Source organism: Stomoxys calcitrans, chromosome 3 (assembly GCF_963082655.1).
Source record: "Stomoxys calcitrans chromosome 3, idStoCalc2.1, whole genome shotgun sequence".
NCBI classification, from domain to species: Eukaryota; Metazoa; Arthropoda; class Insecta; order Diptera; family Muscidae; genus Stomoxys; species Stomoxys calcitrans.
In genome coordinates, this window is record NC_081554.1 from 160,048,452 (window position 1) to 160,071,769 (window position 23,318).

Here is a 23,318-nt window from a genome sequence, read left to right on the forward strand (position 1 = left end):
GCCACGCTGGTCGTTACCTAGGGGAGAATGCCATGAAGTGTTCTGCGCATTAAAGTCCCCTAGAACCAGACGATTATGGCTAGATAGTAACCCACTTGTAAGCTTGGCCATTAATCGGGACACAGCTACCAACCGGCGGTATGTACACGTTGTATAGCTCTATCTCGGTAGTATCGGACCTGACTGCTATCCCCATGCACTCCATGTAGTGGTCACTAGCGCCATGCGCAGGCGAGATAGGTCTATATTGTACGGAATGGTGTATCTCGAAGGCCAATTTCCCACCTCCATACCTTGAGCGACCCTTATGTAGCACATTGTATCCGTGACAACTGTGCAAGCTGCAGGTGTTGGTCAGCTTTGTCTCCTGGATCGCTGCGACCAATGTGATCTTCCGACTCATGAAATCCACAATCTCATCGATCTCGCCACGAAGTCCGTTGCAGTTTAGCTGCAAAAACGATACACTTCCCGGCACTGGCCTGGCAATATTTGGGCTGGGATGCTGCCATTGTGTATATTGCCGTACAGGAGAGGTCGGGGGGTCACATAGTCCGACGACGACGACGCTTGTGACCCACTAAGGGCAATGTTCGCACAGCACCTTGCGACATAACCAGTATGACTATACTGCCGCAGTGAAGTGAGGCCAGAGCAAGATCGGAAATATACCCACTCCATGCACCGGTTACACCTCACCGACACCGACCGATGATGGAGGTGGTTCTGGCAAACCAATCAGAACCAGCGTCCGGGGTTCCTTTCAATCCCGGCACGGACCAGATGCGTGCGGAGAAGGCACTTCGGGATGTGCCTCTCCCATGACGAAAAAAGACGAACATGTACACTGAGGCGGCAGCCCTTGCCATCCAGGGTTCTATCGGGTCAATCCGGTGCAACCAACCGGCTGCCATAGAACACAGTCGTAGTTAATAGCGTGGGCGAACGAACAGACCAGCAAAACAGTCGGTAGGACAGCAAAAAGCCTATGGAGTGAACCGGATCGTGAGAGGACGAGGCTATTTCTGAAAAGAAATAAGAAGAAAGTCAATATAGCTTTTGGTAACAAGTGTAGGGCATGTTGGGAAGATGATGAGACGTTGGAGCATTTCCTATGTCATTGCCCGGTTTTCAGACACCGGTACCTAGGTGGGGACACAATAATAGACATGAACCAACTTAGGGGAGTGGCATGGAAGACAATATAGGATTTTGTAAGAAACATGGAATTTCTAAATTAAAATTTTCATTTTCGAGGTTACTTTTTATACCCTCCATCATGGGTGAAGGATCTTAGGTCTTGACCTCTAGAGGGCGCAATTATCGTCCGATTTGACTGTAATTTTGCACGTGGTGTTTTGGTATCACTTCCAACAACCGTGCTAAGTATGGCTTAAATCGGTTTATAACCTAATATAGCTGCCATATAAACTGATCTTGGGTCTTGACTTCTTAAGCCTCTAGAGGGCGCAAATATCGTCCAATTTGACTAAAATTGTGCACTTGGTTTTTTGATGTCACTTCCAACAACTGTGCTAAGTGTGGTTCAAATCGGTTTATAACCTAATATAGCTGCCACATAAACCGATCTTGGGTCTTGGCTTCTTAAGCCTCTAGAGGGCGCAATTCTTATCCGGTTTGACTGTAATGTTGCAAGTGGTGTTTTGGTATCACTTTCAACAACTGTGCTAAGTATGGTTTAAATCGGTTTATAACCTAATATAGCTGCCATATAAACCGATCTGGGGTCTTGACTTCTTAAGCGTCTAGAGGGCGCAATTATCGTCCGATTTTACTAAAATTTTGCACGTGGTTTTTTGATATCACTTCCAATAACTATGCTAAGTATGGTTCAAATCGGTTTATAACCTAATATAGCTGCCATATAAACCGATCTGGGACCTTGACTTCTTGAGCCTCTAAAGGGCGCAATTCTCATCCGATTTGGCTGAAATTTTGTACAACAGCTTCTCTCATGACCTTCAACATACGTGTCTAATATGGTCTGAATCGATCTATAGCTTGATACAACTCCCATATAAACCGATTTCCCGATTTTGCTTTTTAACCCTTACAAGGCGCAATTCTTATCCGAATGGACTGAAATATTACACAATGACTTCTACAGTGTTCAGCATTCAATTCATTTATGGTCCGAATTGGACTATAACTTGGTATAGCTCCAATAGCACAACATTTGTTATTCATTATTCTTTGTTTGGCTTAAAAAAGAGATACCGTGCAAAGAACTCGACAAATGCGATCCATGATGGAGGGTATTTAAGAATAGGCCTGACCGAACCTAGCTCGGTTTAGACTTTAGAGCGCACAACATGCCGATTACTGGCTTGGGTGTATGTCCATAGTAGCATGGGACAAATTAATATCCGCACCCTTCTTTCAACCTAACCTAACATTGATTTACATTAGTCCAAGTACTCGTTAATGGCAATGTGTTGGTGAAATCGTATCTTCATTACAAATTTATTTCAAAATAACTTAACTAGTATCACAAAAGGAAACCACAACCAATTTTCTAAAGCCCAATACCTTGGATGTAAGGAAATGCTTGGCGCTTCATTACATTTCCAACACTTGACCAGGCCATATGGCACTGCAAGCCTGTTTCATTGCTGCCACCATAGAAGATGTGCCATTGTACAACAACAGTTTGCGTATTATGAAATTTTGGTCATTGCTATTGCGGCACAATTGGAGACGCTATGCAAATTTAATACCCTATATTTTGATAACAATGTCACAATTTGTGGATATTTACTTTAGTAAAGAGCCCATGGATGCCATGATAAGGAATGCCTATTTGGCGGTACTATTTTTCAATACCACCTTTAGGGCGGTGGTGTTGTGTGCCAATCGTTTTGAGTTTGAGGAATTTTTAGAGCGAGTTCGTCTACTATACAACGATCTAATGGTAAGTGGAGGATCTTGAAAATAGCAGTTGTACGAATTTGTTTGTCTTTGTAGAAGTTCGAGGATATTTGGGTAAGAAAAAAATTGCAAGAGATAACGCTGGCAGCCAACTCGATATCAAAAGTCAATTTGGTTATGGGCACTTGCTCGGTCATAAGTTTTTTAATGTATCCACTATTTGCCACAACGAAGGGTGGGCTTTTATGTTTTATGAAAAACGAGCAAACTTTTAATAAAGGTTTACAAATTGTTTTCTCTTTACAGTTTTACCCTTTGGCATTTATGTGCCAGGAGTGAACAAATATGAGTCCCCATTTTACGAGATATTTTTCCTAGTTCAAATTATATTGGCCCCCATCGGCTGCTGCATGTTTATACCCTTTACCAATTTGATGGTAGCTTTGCTTTTATTCGCCATACTGATGTGTCAGGTGCTGCAGAGAAAATTGAGGCACTTAAAGGATTTAAATTCACAAGAGGCTAGAGAAACTATTGTGTGGTGCATAAAATATCAGTGTCAGTTGATGAGGTGAGGAATAAAAATAGTATTTCTCAAAACGTTTTTTAATTTATTTTTCTTTAGATACGTAAACACCATAAATGATTTGACCAGCTATACTTTTCTTGTGGAGTTTTTGGCTTTTGGTGCCATGTTATGCGCCATGATGTTTACATTGGTTACGGTAATATAAATCTCTCAACATTCCCGAAAAAAAAATATTTATACCCACCTCTTACTTTAGGTGGAGACCATTAGTCAAATGTTGCTGATTTGCATTTACATTTTAATGATTTTTGCCCAGAGCTCTATTCTGTATTACTATGCCAATGAACTGTATGATGAGAGTATGAATGTGGCCAATGCAGCTTTTGAAAGTGATTGGTTCAATTTTGATATCTCCAATCAAAAAATGTTGAAGTTGTTGATTTTGAAGGCCCAACAACCAAGTGCGGTAAGTGAGATATTTTGGAAAAAAATATTTTTATTATTTTACTGTTTGCAGATAATGGTTGGTCACATATATCCTATGAATTTGAAGCTGCTACAGTCTCTACTTAATACCACCTATACTTATTTTAACTTACTGCGAAATGTTTATAACTAGAGAGTTGAGGAAAATAAAACAATCTGATTTTTAGTTTAAACTTGTATGCCTCGGCTTTTTGAAAAATTTTTCGGGCTGCTAAATCTGGATAGTGTTTAAAATGCATACAAACAAAAAGTCTGCTGATAACAGCAAACACTGTCTGCTGATTGTTTGTAGAACATTTTACTGCTATTACAGTATTAGTTCGGCTAGCTGCCTACTAAAACCTCTGTTGTTTTCTGAAAAGGTCTGCTGCTCAAAACTAAGTAAAATATAATAAAACAAAATAAAATAAAATAAAATAAAATAAAAATAATAAAATAAAATAAAAAAAATATAAAAAAATTAAATAAAACAAAATGAAATACAAATAAATAAAATAAAATAAAAAAAAGTAAAAAGGCCTTAAGTTCGGTCGGGCTAAACTTTGGATACCCACCACCTCGGGCATATATGTAAATTACCTTTTGTCAAAATCCGGTGAAAATGCATATCTTATTCCCCATAGTAGCTATATCGAAATATATTCCGATTTGGACCAAATACTAATGAGCACACGTCATTGTTCAATTGTGTAAATCATATACGACACGGTTGTCGAAAAGCCTAACATAAGCCAGTGTGTCAAATTTCAGTGAAATCGGATTATAAATGCTCCTTTTAAGGGGCCAAGACTTTAAGTCGAGATATCGGTTTATATGGGAGCTATATCCAAATTTGAGCCGATTTAGGGCAAATTGTAGAAGGATGTCGAAGAGACTTTCTTAACTCACTGTCCCAAATTTCGGCGAAATCGGATGATAAATGCGCCTTTTATGGCCCCAAAACCTTAAATCGAGAGATCGGTCTATATGGCAGCTATATCCAAATCCGAACCTATCAGTGCCATATAGCAGAAGTATGTCGAGGGGTCTAAAATAACTCACTGTCCCAAATTTCGACACAATCGGACAATAAATGCGCCTTTCATGGACCCAAAACCTTAAATCGAGAGATCGGTCTATACGGCTTATCCAAATCTGGATCGATCTGGGCCAAATATAGAATGATGTCGAAGGGCCTAACACAACTCACTGTCCCAAATTTTGGCAAAATCCGACAGTTTATGCGCCTTTGATTGGTGGAAGATCTTAAATCGAGAGATGAAGAATGATGTAGAAGGTCCTAACACAACTCACTATCCCAAATTTCGGCAAAATCGGATAATAAATGTGGCTTTTATGGGCCTTAGACCCTAAATCGTTGGATCGGTCTATATGGCATCTATATCCAAATCTAGACCGATCCATGCCATTTTGCAGAAGTATTTTGAGGGGCTTGGCCTTATTCAGTGTCCCAAATTTCGGCGACATCGGCCAATAAATGCTCTTTTTATGGCCCACAACCTTTAATCGAGAGATCGGTCTATATGGCATCTATATCCAAATCTAGACCGATCCATGCCATATTGCAGAAGTATTTTGAGGGGCTTGGCCTGATTCACTGTCTCAAATTTCGGCGACATCGGACAATAAATGCTCTTTTTATGGCCCACAACCTTTAATCGAGTGATCGGTCTATATGGCAGCTATATCCAAATCTGGACCGATCTATGCCATATTGCAGAAGTATGTCGAGGGGCTTAACTTAACACACTGTCCCTAATTTCGGCGACATCTGACAATAAATGCGCCCTTTATGCGCCTAAAGCCTTAAATCGAGAGATCCGGACTGAGATCTCTGGACTGATCTGGGCCAAATTGAAGAAGGGTGTTGAGGGCTCTTACACGACTCACTATACCAAATTTCAGCAAAATCGGATAATAAATGTGGCCTAAGACCCTAAATCGGCGAATCGGTCTATATGGGGGCTATATGAAGATATAGTCCGATATAGTCCATCATCGAATGTAACCTTTTTTTTCAAAACTTTGAGGACTCAGCAGCACGTGTTAAAATCTTCCAATTGTGCTCAAATTTTGGGAATTTTAGAATCTATCAAAATTAAAAATTTTCGGGTGGTGCCTCCAAAAAATCGACATCGATTTTTTCGCTTTGAGATAACACCACCCTAACCCTCCATATAAACCGATTCCCAGATTTGACTTCTTGAGCGCCTAGAATCCTCAATTTCCAAATTTCTCAAATTTTGCTGAAATTTGGCACAAAAACTTCTGCCATGACTTCCAACATCCATATCAAATATGATCCATATCGGTGTATATGCTGATGTAGCCTTCTTAAGCTTCTCCTCCGTTCGTGCATATGTCTGTGGAAAGGACGTTAATTTCCGAAGGAGTAAAAGCTAGACACTTGCATCAAACTATGACTATGACTCTGTATGCATTACTCTTGCAATGCTTCTGGCTGATCTTCACTCCAAAGTCGAGAATTCTGCTTATTTACGCCGATTGAGCCAAAAATGAGCTTCATCGCTGAATGAAAGAAGCGGGCGATGGGCATTCTCAACAGAGCACAAAGATAATAGCTAAAAAAATCATCCTTTATTTATAGTCCAAACTTCTAGGTCTCGGGTGCGTCTTGACTTCAAATATACTCCACAACTTGCCAATACCTTTCGTTTGAATGCAGTGCATATTTTGAAAAGTTAAGATTGTGCAGCAGCATAGGTTCATAGCCCAAAATGTTTTTTCTTTCATCTTCTTTTAATATTTTTAGAATTCGTAACCCTCTTCTATAATTTATGCCCCATATTGTTATTTTCAGTTTATAAATCCGTTTGGGTAAAATTGAAGGAGGGGCGAGCGCTAGAAACTTGACTTTATATAGCCATATTTCAGGTGCTTACCATACTGACTGTTAAGAACTTTTACATGTCAACGGAACAAATTTTTACCCTACTGTCATATACCCTTCATTTGAATATCATATTGCCATTATTTGGCTACATGTCAACATAGGTATAAGTCGTACTCTCAGCCACTTGTTAAGTGCTTAAATGTTACGTTCCTACTCTACTTTTAAAAACCTTTCCTTTAGACCCATTTTTTTAAACCTGATACATGTCCTTTGGAGGAGGTTTGGAGGCTTTGAGAATTTTGGCCCAAAATTTCGATATCAAATTCCTACTCTATTGTCAAAATGAGCTTCGTACTCCACTTGTAAAACCCTCATTGTCATGATAGGTGGTTTAAGGAAACAAGATGACCCCAAAACACTTGATGTCATATTTTTATGCCAGAATGGTTCTGCCTTTCATTCGAGACCTCATATAACCAGAATCCGTTACATGCCGCTTTGGGTCCCTTCTGATATCTTATATTGGGTTGCCCAAAAAGTAATTGCGGATTTTTTAAAAGAAAGTAAATGCTTTTTTAATAGAATTAGAATGAACTTTAATCAAATATACTTTTTTTACACTTTTTTTCTAAAGCAAGCTAAAAGTAACAGCTGATAACTGGCAGAAGAGCGAATGCAATTACAGAGTCACAAGCTGCGAAAAAATTTGTCAACGCCGACTATATGAAAGTGCAATTACTTTTTGGGTAACCCAATATATAAAATTCAATTCGTATTTGTTTGTTTGTTTGTCGGTTTGTTTGTTTGTTCCGTATAGACTCAAAAACGGCTGAACCGAATACCTTGAAATTTTTACAGATTGGTTGGTCTGGGAGGAAATATAGGCTATATAATATCTTGATATCGGGAGGGGGGCGGACCCTCCCCTTTACCCCTAAAGTACTACCTCAAAATAAAAGTCGAATGATCGGGACAATATGGGATTAAAAGGTATTCAAGAGTAGAGTACAAATGTCATAATAAAAATTGGGTCCAAGTACCTGGAGGGCCGCCCCAGCCCTAAAACTCCTTAATATAGGTTTATTTGACGATCATGACATTATGGGACTCAAATGAAAGGTATTCGGGAGTAGATTACCAATATGGTCAGAAATTAGGCATAGGCTTTATAATTTATTGATAACGGAAGGGGGCGGGCCCTCCAGTGTTACCCCAGAAACACCACACAAAATCAAAAGTGGACAGATAAGGACAATATGGGTATCAAATGAAAAGTATGCGGGTGTAGATAACGAATCTGGCATACATATTCATGTCGAAGTATAGGGGGTCACCCTTTCCCCACAAAACGCCCAAAATGGGCACATTAGCCAATCACGGATATATGGGACTCTGTTTGTTTGTTCCGTATAGACTGAAAAACGGCAGAACCGATTTTCTCGAAATTTTAGCATATTGTGTAGGTTGGTTTGGACGGAAACATAGGCTATATAATTTTTCGGTATCGGTAGCGAAACGGTCCTTCCCCCTTACGCCAAAAACACATCACAAATGAAAGGTATTGGAGAGTAGAATACGAATATTGTATTAAAATTTGAGTCTAAGTACCCTTCGGGCCACTCCAACCCCAAAACTCTCCTAAACAAACAAATACAGGACGTTCATTTCAATATTGGGCTCAAATGTAAGGTAATCGGGAGTAGATTTCGAATCTGGCACACAGAATCAGATCGAAGTATAGGGGGTCACGCCATCCCTCAAAAACGTCTTTAGACCCATTATGACTATATGATACTTGGCTGAACCGATTTTCTTAAAATTTTCACAGATTGTGTACGTTTATCTGGAAGGAAACATAGGCTATATAATTTTTAGATATCGGGTGGAGGCAGACCCTCCCCCTAACCCCAAAAACGCCACCCATATCCGAAAGTGGTCCGAGGGGCACAATAAGAATATCAAATGAAAGGTATTGGAGACCAGAAAACAAATATGGTATTGAAATTTGGGTCCAAGTACCCAGCGGGCCCCGCAAACCTCAAAACTCCTCTAAACAGATATATTCGAAGTTCAGGCAATATGGGACTCAAATGAAAAGTATTCGGCAGTAGATTGTAAATAATATGGCATAAAACATTCAGCCCAAGTAATGGAAGGTCGCCTACTCGCAAATTCCCCCAAATGGGCATATTAGCCGACCATGGCTATATGGGACTCAAATGAAAGGTATTAGGGAGTAGATTACGAATATGACATTAAAATTTGCGTTCAAGTCTAGGTAGCGCTTTCCTCCTAAAGATTCGCCAAATGGGTTATTTAACCCATTTTGACAATATGGGATTCATATGAAAGGTATTTGAGAGTAGAAAACGACTTTGATATTAAATTTTGGAGCCAAGTGTTTTGGCACCCCCTAAACTGAACTTCATTTCCGTTGGGAATAAAGAACGAATTTGATATCTATTGTCGGTGCAAAGTGCCGGTGGCCGCCCCAGCCCCAAAACACTCTACAAACGGTTCATATTTACCATGGCAATATGGGGCTCAAATTAAAGGGATTTGGAAGTGCAGTACGAATTTGATATCTATATTTGAGTCGAAATGTCTGAGGTCCCATTCCTCCTCTAATGAGAACATTACCCTAACGAAGAACATTACCGCCAGGAACCGAGAAGAGGCAAATTCTAACACACCAATGAGTGCTTTCCGATTCAAGTTTAAACTCAATTTAAAATTTTAGCCGAGTCCGAACGGCGTCCTGTAGTGCGACACCTCTTTGAGGGAAATTTTTTAAATGACCATGAATGGCATTGTATCTCGCAAATGTCGCCAACATTAAGAGGGAATAAACATCGCTTTGTCCGATGTTCTTGCCAGGATTCAAACGCGCTCAGCGTAGTAGGCTACAATGACACAAATTCGATATCAGCAATTAAGGGGAAGTGTCCCCACCCTAAAAAGATATTGGAGAGTTAAAGAAGACGCAGCGGAGAGGGACCGGTTCGGCTAGTAAAGTATATATATTATTGATCGACATGACATTTTATGTCGATCTAGCCAAGTCCGTCCGTCTGTCCATCCGTTTGTCTGTTGAAAGCACTCAAACTTTCGAAGGAGTATAGCTTGAAGCTTTAAATTTTGCACAAATACTTCTTATGAATGTAGGTCGAATGGGTTTGTAAATGGGCCATATCGGTCCATGTTTTGATATAGCTACCATATAAACCGATCTTAGGTCTTGTATTCTTGGGTCTCTAGAGGGCGCAATTCTGGTCCGATTTGACTGAAATTTTGCACGTTTCCAACAACTGCGCTAAGTATGGTTTAAATCGATCCATGTTTTGATATATCTGCCATATAAACCAATCTTGGGTCTTGACTTCTTGAGCCTCTACAGGGCGCAATTCATATCCGATTTGAATGAATTTTTGCATGAAGTAGTTTGTTATGATATCCAACAACTGTGCTAAGTATGGTTTAAATCTGTTCATAACCTGGTATAGCTGCCATAGAAACCGATCTTGGGTCTTGACTTCTTGAGTCTCTAGAGTGCGCAATTCTAATCCGATTGGAATGAAATTTTGCACAACGTGTTTTGTTATGATATCCATTAACTGTGTAAAGTATGGTTCAAATGGGTTCATAACCTGATATAGCTGTCGTATAAACAGATCTGGGGACTTGACTTCTTGAGCTTATAGAGGGCGCAATTCCTATCCGATTTGGCTGAAATTTTGCATGACATATTTTATTCTAACTTTCAACAACTTTGTCAAATAACGTTCAAATCGGTTCATAACCTGATATAGCTGCCGTATAAACCGATCTGGGATCTTGACTTTTTGAGCCTCTAGAGGTCGCAATTATTATCCGATTTGCCTGAAATACGTGTTTATTATGGTCTGAATTGGTCTATAGCTTGACACTCTATCTCAATCTCTCTATTTTACTTCTTGAGTCCCCAACGGGAGCAATTCTCATTCGAATTGGCTGACATTTTACACAGGTCTCCAACATATACCACACAATTAAGTCCAAACCGGACCATATCTTGATATCGCTTTAATAGCAGAGCAATTTTTTTTTATATCCTTTTTTGCCTAAGAAGAGATGCCGGGAAAAGAACTCGACAAATGCGATCCAAGGTGGAGGGTATATAAGATTCGGCCCGGCCGAACTTAGCTCGCTTTTACTTGTTAATGTTTACTTTAATTTTCAAATAAGTGTGTTGCCAAAGTTTATATGTTTGCTAACTATTTAACCGTTGCCAACAGCTCAAGCTACTGACTGACCTTTATGCCAAAGAACACCAGGTAGCGCCACCCGCATCACCACTATCACACGACCGCACTACAATAGTGACCTCTTATAGCATACTCTTTCTCTCGCACATACCAGACATCTCTCGCACTCTCACCACAATACTCCCACCTATGTCTTTGTATTCTCACAAATAACGGATGCTTAAGTAAAAAGCAAAAACAATTTGCTGTGTTTTCATGGATTTTATTATCGGAAAATTAATTTTCAAATATATTTGCACTTTAACTCTCATATATATTCTGCACGAAAATATTTTTCGATTGAAGCCAAATTCATTAAAATCCATTCAGCTGTTTGGCCGTAATATGTAGCACAAACTTGCCTATATAAAATCCACCTTCTGCATATGACCTGTAGTTGTAAAATTGTTTGTCTGGTTGTACAAGCTCGCAAAACATACACAAACAACAACAAAAATGCAAATTCCTCGCAAACCAAAGCGGAGCCTTAATGAATTGGCTGACCCGGATGCCAAGTAAGGCAACGCATATCACATCTCCACAATACCCTCTCTTAAATAGTGATACTCTTTCTCTCGCATCATTTGTTTCTCTTAATCTCACCACTAATACTCCCACCCATTACTTTGCGATTACATCCATAATGAATGCTTTAGAAAAAAAGCAACAACAATTTGCTGTGCTTAAGCTTCTTCTTCATTTATTGAAAATTAATTCCTTATTTTCATGGCTTTTCGTTAAGGAAAATAAATTTTCATACATATTCGTCGCTTCTCTGGAAAAATATCTTTCGATTGATGCCAATTTCCATTCAGCCGCATATGGAACACAAAATCGGCTTTATAAAACCCTTGGCCGTTTAATAATATGTATATATGATCATCCCGTGCGTTTCGTCATTTTGTCCAAGGATACTTTCGATCATATTAACAGCTGTTAGCAGGTATAAAATCTTAGCTAGATTTGCTCTTAGAAAGCTTTTATCCTTTCGTCTCGCGTTCCTCTTTGACAGTTATTTATTCTTTTGTTTTTGTTTCGTTTTCTTGTATTCCTTTTAAATAAATCCCAAAACTTATTCGTTACAACTTTGCATTATTGCCAGACAGTTTTGACATTTAGTAGAACATTTGAAAACTACGTACACATCTATCATCTATGTATTCTGTTATTTCCTCATCCCCCTTGGTAATATAGACAACTCAACTTTTATGGTAAATCAGCAAAGCCCCAATCATGCTCAATTCTTACGTTGGTTTTGAAATTCCATTTTTTTTTTTGTTTTGCTTGATTTTTGCCACAAAAATGTTGGCATTTGCAAATCATCAAAATCATCAACAGCAACCAAACAAAACCAGCCAGCCAAACAACCAAAATTGTTGATGGTGGCAAAAACTATTAGATGTCCTGGTAAAGCATGTCGTCTCTAGCACTTTTGCGAGTCTATGAATATGTATTTATGGGAATTTCCGGTAAACGTAAAAACTGAAGTGAGTCGAGAAAAACTTAAAAATGCTAAAACAATAGAACCACTGTTTGTTCATCTACGAAAGCTGTCTGGCTGGCTGACATTTTCGTATGTCCGTCCGTTCTTTGGTCTGTAGTGGTATGCTACAAAGTAAAGTCAAAGTTAAAATGTGCAAATTACTTGTCACACCACACACACATACAGCAAACATATGAAACATCAACTATGGCAACCACACTGATATTTGAATGTTGACTGTCTCTGTTCAGTGTTTATGGCATTAGAAGATTTTTGCCCTGAATATATTTCTGACTTACATAAATTTGCAAAAGTAATCAGAAATCATTGTTGATTGCGGAAAGGGGCAGGAAGTAGTTGTTAGCAGCTGTAATATAAATTTTTTTTTGAAATTTGTATTAGTTGCAGAGTTGGAGTCTAAAGATTTTTAATGAACAAATTTGAGGCATCGCAAAATAAATGGGAATAAAAAGGTGATTTTAAATCAATTATATAAAGTTGAGTGATATTGAAAGCTGGGTAAAGATTAGGAGGGGAAATGATTGAGTTTCTCACCAACATCAAATTGAGGAATAAGCGAGAGACTTCTTCCATATCAATAATAGCTTGTCGATTTTAGCTTTTGACAATGATTAGTGAGAAGTTTAAGGAAGCAGTTATATTTATAAATAAACTTTAGATGGTGCTATAGGCGGACGTTATAATTTATGCATTAAGGCAGCCACCTAGTCTATGAGTAAAGGCAATATCACAATTGGTCATTTAACAAGTAAAATCGTGCTGAGTTCGGCAGGGTTGAATCTTGGGAACCCAACATCATGGATTCTGATAAAAATTTATACAAAAAGCTTCCAGGAACCGAAAAAGGATGATCGAGAGACTGCTTTACATGAAACCCACATCAGGGTATAAACTGATTTGGGCCGCATTTACAGTTGTTGGAAGTTGACCAGAACACAGCAACAATTTCAGCCAAATCGGACAAAAATTGCGACTGGTTAGAACTGAAGAAGTCAAATTAGGATATCGCTTTAAACGGGAGCTATACCAGGTTATAGTCCGATTTTGACCGTACTTAACACAGTTGTAGAAAGTTATAACAGAACACTATCTGCAAAATTTTAGCCAAGTCGGACAAAAATTGCGGCTTCTAGGTGCTCAAGAAGTCAAATCGGGAGATGGGTTTATATGGGAGCTCAAGAGGGCTCAAGAAGTCAAATTGTGAGATAGGTTTATATGGGAGCTATATCAGGATGTATACCGATTTAGATCGTACTAGACGCAGTTGTTGGAAGTCATAAAAGAACACCATCTGAAAAATTTCAGCCGAATCGGACAAAAATTGCGGCTTCCAGGGGCTCAAGAAGTCAAATCGGGAGATCGGTTCGTATGGGAGCTATATCAGGTTATAGTATGATTTATACCGTATTCGGCACAGTTATAGGAAGTCATAAAGGAATACTATCTGCAAAATTTTAGCCAAATCGGACAAAAATTGCTGCTTCCAGGCTCAAGAAGTCAAATCGTGAGATCGGTTTATATGGGAGCTATATCAGGTTATAGACCGATTTTGACCGTACTTAACACAGTTGTAGAAAGTTATAACAGAACACCATCTGCACAATTTTAGCCAAATCGGACAAAAATTGCGGCTTCCAGGGGCTCAGGAAGTCAAATCGGTAGATCGGTTTACATGGGAGCTCAAGAGGGCTCAAGAAGTCAAATCGTGAGATCGGTTTGTATGGGAGCTATATCAGGTTATAGACTGATTTAGATCGTACTAGACGCACTTGTTGAAAGTCTCAACAGAACACTTCATGCAAAATTTCAGCCAAATCGGACAAAAATTGCGGTTTCCAGGGGCTCAGGAAGTCAAATCGGTAGATCGGTTCGTATGGCAGCTATATCAGGTTATAGTCTGATTTGAACCGTAGTTGGTCCACTTGTAGGTAGTCCTAAAAGAACATCATCTGCAAAATTTCAGCCAAATCGGACAAAAATTGCGGCTTCCAGGGGCTCAAGAAGTCAAATCGAGAGATCGGTTCGTATGGGAGCTATATCAGGTTATAGTCCGATTTGCTATATCAGGTTATAGTCCGTATTCAGCACAGTTATAGGAAGTCAAAAAAGTATACCATCTTCAAAATTTCAGCCAAATCGGACAAAAATTGCGGCTTCCAGAGGCTCAAAAAATCAAATCGTGAGATCGGTTAATATGGGAGCTATATCGGGTTACAGACCGATTTAGATCGTACCAGACGCACTTGTTGGAAGTTTTAACAGAACACTACATGCAAAATTTCAGCCAAATCGGACAAAAATTGCTTCCAGGGCTCAAGAAGTCAAATCGTGAGATCGGTTTATATGGGTGCTATATCTAAATCTGAACCGATATGACCCATTTGCTATCCCCAATAACTTACTTCTATATTAAGTATCTGTGCAAAATTTCAAGCGGCTAGCTTTACGTGTTCGACCGCTATCGGGTCGAAATCACGACGGTCGGACGGATGTGGCTAGATCGACTCAGAACGTCGAGACGATCAAGAATATATATGCTTTATGGGGTCTTAGACGAAAATTTCGAGGTGTGACTAGATTAGTATGCCCCCATCCTATGATTGTGGGTATAAAAATGTATGCTTACAGTTCTACTATGGTACTATAATATATATTGGAACAATGTTACCTTAATCTCAAAATACTTTCGGCACTCTCGTGGATGAGTTAATTGGATTTTTAAAGAACCTTTGCTGGTGTATTCTAGTACTGAAGATCTTAAAAAGGCGTTTTGAAATTCTAATGTGGTATTGTGGTGTGCTGCAAGGATTCCCAGAGCATTGGACGGTATTGACTATCTTCCTGTTATAGGAAAAATGAAACTCGTGACGTCTGCAAATATCCGAAATCCTCCAGAATAGTTCGAAAGTTGTTGAGTCTGGGCATGTCGAATTTACGTAAAAAAGTAGAGAACCATGCTGGTGTTTCAACAGCCATATAAACATCTGTTATTGGAAAAAAGGTTCCAGCCTCTTTCGAGAGCAAGCAATTCAGGTATGGCTCATTCACATGACCAGGAACCCAACATAGGGTGATCTCAATTGCCTATGTCAGGTAGTCCCAACAGCGACTTTTGGCCTTGAATCCTATGCTAGTTGAAAAACCCCTTAGCGCATTGTATCCGGTGCTTGTACTCATAACAGATTTTAAAGCCGTCAATTGTCGTTTACTATCCGTCTTCGATTCTTTATTCGTCCTTTTTGCCACTCCCCAACGTAGGCATAAGAACATGTAACCAGCTTTCCATAATTTCCACCCTTGCTAAGTCAGTCCGCTGGTCTACCAAAACTCCAACGGTATGTCTGGCTGATAAACCCTGAAGCTGTCCAAGGTGCTACAAGTTACATAGCGTCCTTTAGACCAATTCTCAGTTGTTTATGTCAATCAGATAGACCTCTCATAGAACCTCCAAGGACCTGGTCGCAATCTTATATATAAAAATCAATTTGTGTTTGTTTGTAGATTTGTTTGTTTGTTTGTATGTTTGTGTGTTCCTTATAGACTCAGAAACGGTTGAACCGATTTTCTTGAAATTTTCACAGATGGTGCATAATGACCCCGTGGTAATAATAGGGTACTACTTTTTTTTTGATATCTGAAGGGGGGCGGAGCCTCCCCCTTACCCTAATTTTCAGAAACGCCAGATCTCGGAGATGGGTGGTATGATAAAAGCGAAATTTTGTGTGCTTTCATAAAGTACCCTAAAAATAAAAATTTGGTATCCGAATTTCGGATGGGTTACCTAGGGGGGCTGCCACACCCTAAAACCTACCAAACACATATTAAGACCAATCACGACAATATGGGACTCAAATGAAAGGCATTTAGGATAAGAAAACGTACCTGATATCCAATTGTCGGACCAAGTGCTCGGGGGAGCACCCCAACCCCAAAACACCCCCAAATCGGACACATTTACCGACCATGGCAATATGGGTCTCAAATGCAAGGTATTTGCGAGTAGAATACGCATCTCATATCCAAATGTGGGACCACGTTTCTGGGGGTCCACCCCTTTCCCAAAACACCCCCCAAACAGGACTTAATTACTGACCATGGGGATATGGGGCTTAAATAAAAGGTATTTGAATGTAGAATACGAATCTGATATCCAAATATAGGACCAAGTGTTTGGGGGGCCGCCTTTCCCCAAAAACATTCCCCAAAGTGGACAAATTTACGACCATAGCAATATGGGGCTCAAATGAAAGGTCTTTGGGAGTAAAGCACGAATTTGATATCAATATTCGGGAAAAGTGTCTATGGGGCCACCCCACCCCCACAACACCACCCAAATAGTAAGTATCTGGCTATTGTAATATGAGGCTCAAATAAGAGGGTTTTTAAAGTGGAACACGAATCCGATATATATTTTCAAGGCCAACTCACTGAGTGGCCGCCCATCCCCCAAAACACTCCCAAGCCGGTCATGTTTGCCGACTATGGAAATATGGGGCTCAAATTAAAAAAATGTGGGAGTAGACTACGTATCTGATATCAACATTATTATTATACCATAACAACCCCCAAATACAATAGGACGTATTTGCTCACCAAGACAATTTTGGTCTTAAAGAGAGTGGAACTAAATATTCATAGTTTTTAGGGCCAATACCCCAAACCGGACATATTTGCTGAATTTTGCAATAAGGAGTTTTAATGAGATTAGAAAACGAATTTGATATCCAATTTTGAGTGCAATGGCAATATGGGGTTCAAATCAATGATATATAGATATCTGAGAATATAGTGCGTTGCTGATATATTTTCCGGGCTTAATGTTTGGGGGACCACTCCAATTGCCAAAACACCCCTAACAAGTAAAAGCGTGCTAAGTTCGGCCGGGCCGAATCTTATATACCCTCCACCATGGATCGCATATGTCGAGTTCTTTTCCCGGCATCTCTTCTTAGGCAAAAAGAGGATATAAGAAAAGATTTGCTCTGCTATTAGAGCGATATCAAGATATGGTCCGGTTTGGACCACAATTAAATTATATGTTGGAGACCTGTGTAAAATGTCAGCCAATTCGAATAAGAATTGCGTCCTTTGTGGGCTCAAGAAGTTAAATAGAGAGATCGATTTATATGGGAGCTATATCAGGCTATAAACCGATTCAGACCATAATAAACACGTATGTTAATGGTCATGAGAGAATCCGTCGTACAAAATTTCAGGCAAATCGGATAATAATTGCGACCTCTAGAGGCTCAAGAAGTCAAGATCCCAGATCGGTTTATATGGCAGCTATATCAGGTTATGAACCGATTTGAACCATATTTGGCACAGTTGTTGGATGTCATAACAAAACACGTCGTACAAAATTTCATTCCAATCGAATAAGAATTGCGCACTCTAGAGACTCAAGAAGTCAAGACCCAAGATCGGTTTATATGGCAGCTATATCAGGTTATGGACCGATTTGAACCATACTTGGCACAGTTGTTGGATGTCATAACAAAACACGTCGTGCAAAATTTCATTCCATGCGTACTCTAGAGGCTCAAGAAGTCAAGACCCAAGATCGGTTTATATGGCAGCTGTATCAGGTTATGGACCGATTTGAACCATACTTGGCACAGTTCTTGGATGTCATAACAAAACACGTCGTGCAAAATTTCATTCCAATCGGATAAGAATTGCGCACTCTAGAGGCTCAAGAAGTCAAGACCCAAGATCGGTTTATATGGCAGCTATATCAGGTTATGAACCGATTTGAACCATACTTATCACAGTTGTTGGATGTCATAACAAAACACGTCGTGCAAAATTTCATTCCAATCGGATAAGAATTGCGCACTCTAGAGGCTCAAGAAGTCAAGACCCAAGATCGGTTTATATGGCAGCTATATCAAAACATGGACCGATATGGCCCATTTACAATACCAACCGACCTACACTAATAAGAAGTATTTGTGCAAAATTTCAAGCGGCTAGCTTTACTCCTTCGGAAGTTAGCGTGCTTTCGACAGACAGACGGACGGACGGACGGACGGACGGACGGACGGACGGACAGACGGACGGACATGGCTAGATCGACATAAAATTTCACGACGATCAAGAATATATATACTTTATGGGGTCTCAGACGAATATTTCGAGTAGTTACAAACAGAATGACGAAATTAGTATACCCCCCATCTTATGGTGGAGGGTATAAAAAGGGCATATTCACCCACCATGTCAATGTGGAGCTTAAATGAAAGGTATTGGGGGTAGAGCAAGAATTGATATTCATTTGCACAAGAATTACCCCACAAACAGCAATTTTTTAGTGACCATCGCAATATGGGGCTCAAATAAAGGTTTTTGAGAGTAGAATACGAATTTGATATCCAAATGTAGGACCATGTATTTAGGGCATCACACCTTTCCCAAAACACCCCCAAAGGAAAAAAAATTTTCAACCATGCCAATATGTGGCTCAAATGAAAGGTATTTGAGATTAGAAAACGAATTTGATAACCTATATTTAGGATGATACCCATGTGTTTGGGGGACGCCACATAGTGTAAACCCCCCTAAACCAATGGCAATATGGGGTTTAAATAAATGATATTTGAAAGAAGAGCACGATGCTGATAGTTTTCAGGGCCAAAGATCTGGGGGACCACCTCACCCCCGAAAACACCCCTAATTCAGATAACAAGAGAATGTCGGGCTGAAATGAAGTATTTTAAAAATGGAGTACACCTTACATCCAAACTTAAATTCGTGGACCAATGAAAATCATATGGGGTTCAGATAAAGGCACTTATATTGTTAAACTGTTAGTCAAGCGATATACTATTTTCGTAGCATGGTATTGCACTAAAAGATCTTTAATTGTCGAAAATAAATATTCCAAGGAAACTTTTGTTCCATATAAAGTAAAAGAAGGCGCAGGGGAGCGGGCCCTGGTTAGCTAGTAGTATTTATAAAATCACTAATTAGTTTTGATGCCACCCTATGCAACCTATCTAGGCTTCGCATATTAGACATTAATGCCATCGCAGGCCACCAGACATGGAACTCATAGAACATAACTGGTCTCACCATCAATGAGTACAGCCAATTCAGCCAAGGTCATTAACCCCATTCGCTACCAAAGGGCTTTGATAAGAGTAAAAAGCCGTTGGAAGCCTTTCTTATTCTAGATCAGCGACTACCAAAATGAGTATGGTACTGTATGTGGAAGATACCTTTTTTATGACCACCACCGAAGGATGGGCTATAATCATTTTGTCATTCCGTTTGCAATATATCGAAATCTCCTACCTATAAAGTATATATGAGGCATTCTCCAAAAAAAAACCAAAAACAAGTAACAAGGCTTTATGTTCGGACGGGCCGAACTTTGGATACCCACCACCTCGGGTATATATGTAAACTAACTTTCGTCATTATCCGGTGATAAATTTATAATTTATGCTCCCATAGCAGCTATTTCGAAGTATGATCCGATTTGGACCAAATACGGCACGGACATTGAGTGGTTTAATAAGTACAAGTCATTGTTCAATTTTGTAGAACAAAATATTGCTCTTTTTGATAGATATGTCCAAATTAATGTCGATCAAAGCTATAAACGATATGTATGTCGGAAAGCCTGACATAAGTCACTGTGTCAAATTTCAACAAAATCGGACTATAAATGTGCCTTTTATGGGGCCTAGACTTTAAATCGAGAGATCGATCTATATGGCAGCTATATTAAAATCTGAACCAATCTGGGCCAAATTGCAAAATGATATCGAAAGGCCTTATACAACTCACTATTCGAAATTTCGGCCAAATCGGACAATAAATACGCCTTTTATGGGCCCAAGACCTTAAATCGAGAGATCGGTCTTAATGGCAGCTATATCCAAATCTGAACCAATCTGGGCCAAATTGCAAAAAGATGTCGAAGGGCCTTATACAACTCACTGTTTCAAAATTCGGCCAAATCGGACAATAAATTCAACTTTTATGGGCCCAGGACCTTAAATCGAGAGATCGGTCTATATGGCAGCTATATCCAAATCTGAACCGAACTGGGCCAAAGTGAAGAAATATGTTGAGGAGCCTAACACAACTAACTGTCCCAAATTTCAGCAAAATCGGACAATAAATGCGCCTTTTATGGGCCCAAGGCCTTGAATCGAGAGATCAACCGATCGGGGCCAAATTGAAGAAGGATTTCGAGTGGCCTAACACTCACTCTCCCAAATTTCAGCAAAATCAAATTAAAAATGTGGCTTTTATGGGCCTAAGACCTTAAACCAGTGGATCGGTCTATGTGGGGGCTATATCAAGATATAGTCCACCTTCGAACTTACCCTGCCTATGGACAAAAAAAGAATCTGTGCAAAATTTCAACTCAATATCTCTTTTTTTAGCCGCTTGAAATTTTGCACAAATACTTCTTATTAGTGTAGGTCGGTTGGGATTGTAAATGGTTCAAATCGGTCCATGTTTTGATATAGCTGCCATATAAACCGATCTTGGATCTTGACTTCTTGAGCCTCTAAAGCGCGCAATTACTATCCGATTTGGCTCAAATTTAGTATGAGGTGTTTTGTTATGACTTCCAACAACTGTGCTAAGTATGATTCAAATCGGTTAATAATCTGGTATAGCTGTCATATAAACCGAACTAGGATCTTGACTTCTTGAGCCAATAGAGCGCGCAATTCTCATTCGATTTGGCTGAAATTTTGCATGAGGTGTTTTGTTATGACATCCATCCACTGTGCCAAGTATAGCGTAAATCGGTTCAGAACCTGATATAGCTGCCATATAAACCGATCTGGGATCTTGACTTCTTGAGCCTCTGGAGGGCGCAATTCTTATCCGATTTGGCTGAAATTTTGTACAATGGTTTCTCTCGTGACCTTCAACATATGTGTCTAAAATGGTCTGAATCGATCAATAGCTTGATACAGCTCCCATATAAACCTATCTGCCGCTTTTGCTTCTTGAAACCCTACAAGGCGCAATTCTTATCCGAATGTACTGAAATATTACACAATGACATACCGCGCAAAGAACTCCACAATTGCGATCCATGGTGGAGGGTTTATAAGATTCGGCCCGGCCAAATTTGGTCCAAATCGGACCAAATTTCGATATATTGGGTTGCCCAAAAAGTAATTGCGGATTTTTCATATAGTCGGCGTTGACAAATTTTTTCACAGCTTGTGACTCTGTAATAAGTATATTTGATTAAAGTTCATTTTAAGATTTATTAAAAATGCATTTACTTTCTTTTAAAAAATCCGCAATTACTTTTTGGGCAACCCAATAGCTGCTATGCATTTTTCACCAAATTATAACGAAAGATGGTTCACATATATACCAGATGTGGTGGGTATCCAAAGTTCGGCCCGGCCGAACTTAACGCCTTTTTATTTGTTTTATGTCTTTTAGTATTACCGGTGAATTTCATAGAAATCGGTTCAGATTTATATATAGCTGCCATGTATGTATTTCGGCCAATTTTCACTACCAGGGTCAATGCAAGTGCATTATTGGCCAATATTGCCAAAATTGTGCACAACTCTTTCCTACGATAATTTCTAAGAAGTTTGATCAAAATCGGGTTGGATTCAAGTGTAGCTTCCATATATGTGCGTCAGATTATGGCTAGATTATGATTTCAACCTATTTGCTCGAAATTTGACTCGGATTGTTTAACATCCAATCTGAAAACATTCGCCGAGGTCCATCAAAATTGGTTCAGAATTAGATATAGCTCCCACTTAGTACCTATAGTGTAGGTGTAGAATATTATTGGGTTGCCCAAAAAGTAATTGCGGATTTTTTAAAAGAAAGTAAATGAATTTTTAATAGAACTTAGAATGAACTTTAATCAAATATACTTTTTTTATATATTTTTTTCTAAAGCAAGCTAAAAGTAACAGCTGATAACTGACAGAAGAAAGAATGCAATTACAGAGTCACAAGTTTTGAAAAAATTTGTCAACGCCGACTATATGAAAAATCCGCAATTACTTTTTGGGCAACCAATATATAGTCGGCACCGCGCGACTTTTGCCTTTCATTACTGGTTTCTGCAGCTCTTACTTGCTTTACCCCCTATATGCATACATATGAATGATAAGATAATCATATTGATTGACAAGTACAAAAAAACCAGATAACAATTTTGAAATGCCTTAAAAAGTCAAGGACAAAGTTCATTTAACTAAATTGTTGAAATGGAGGTTTTGTTCTCTTTTTTCTTAACATAATCCCATCATTTAGTTCTTGATTTTTTATATGAAATATATTCGCCTTCCCCTGATGGCATTGCCATAAATCATGTTTACATGAATGTAGTGCTCACCCCGTCTCAAGCAATCAATCGATAAATTTTGTCACAGCCAATGACCTTAGGGGTGGCATAAATTTTCATCAGGTTTTTGTCTTTGTTTTCGTTTATTTTTTTTTTTTTTGGGACAAAAGGGCATTTCGGGCACAGTAATAAAGGATTTAAAGAAACACTCCGACTTGAGAAGGGAAATTCCCGAAAAGGTAAAAGAAATATGTCATCAAACTTAAAGTGGCGATGATTTAGATAAAGCTTAAAAATGTTAGCCCTGGGTGTTTTTCTTTTCTTTTTCCTTTAGCCCATAACCGCAAAAATAGGCTCGCATATCCTGTTCGATATCGAATTCCCAGAACAACATCAATGGCAACAAGGATAACGACGACGACGACAGCGACAACACTTCTGACAAAGGTGTTAACATGTAAGACGGTCTTAACAAA

The 23,318-nt window shown here is 39.2% G+C and overlaps 1 protein-coding gene across 1 annotated transcript; it reads left to right on the plus strand.

The window, feature by feature from the left end:
• The first annotated feature begins 2,608 nt into the window (after positions 1 to 2,608).
• On the plus strand, positions 2,609 to 4,081 carry LOC106094769 (odorant receptor 30a-like). Its single transcript, XM_013262008.2, has 6 exons — positions 2,609 to 2,932; positions 2,986 to 3,124; positions 3,196 to 3,460; positions 3,515 to 3,614; positions 3,675 to 3,884; positions 3,936 to 4,081. Exons 1-6 carry the CDS (start codon positions 2,609 to 2,611, stop codon positions 4,035 to 4,037), a joined length of 1,140 nt encoding a protein of 379 aa, XP_013117462.2. The 3' UTR covers positions 4,038 to 4,081.
• The last annotated feature ends 19,237 nt before the right edge of the window (positions 4,082 to 23,318 follow it).

Coding starts and splice junctions, on each gene's coding strand:
- LOC106094769 (XM_013262008.2), top strand. CDS start 2,609: ATGGCACTGCAAGCCTGTTTCATTGCTGCCACCATAGAAGATGTGCCA. Junction 3,125..3,195: donor ACTATTTGCCACAACGAAGG/GTGGGCTTTTAT, acceptor TTCTCTTTACAG/TTTTACCCTTTGGCATTTAT. Junction 3,615..3,674: donor TGATGTTTACATTGGTTACG/GTAATATAAATC, acceptor CTCTTACTTTAG/GTGGAGACCATTAGTCAAAT.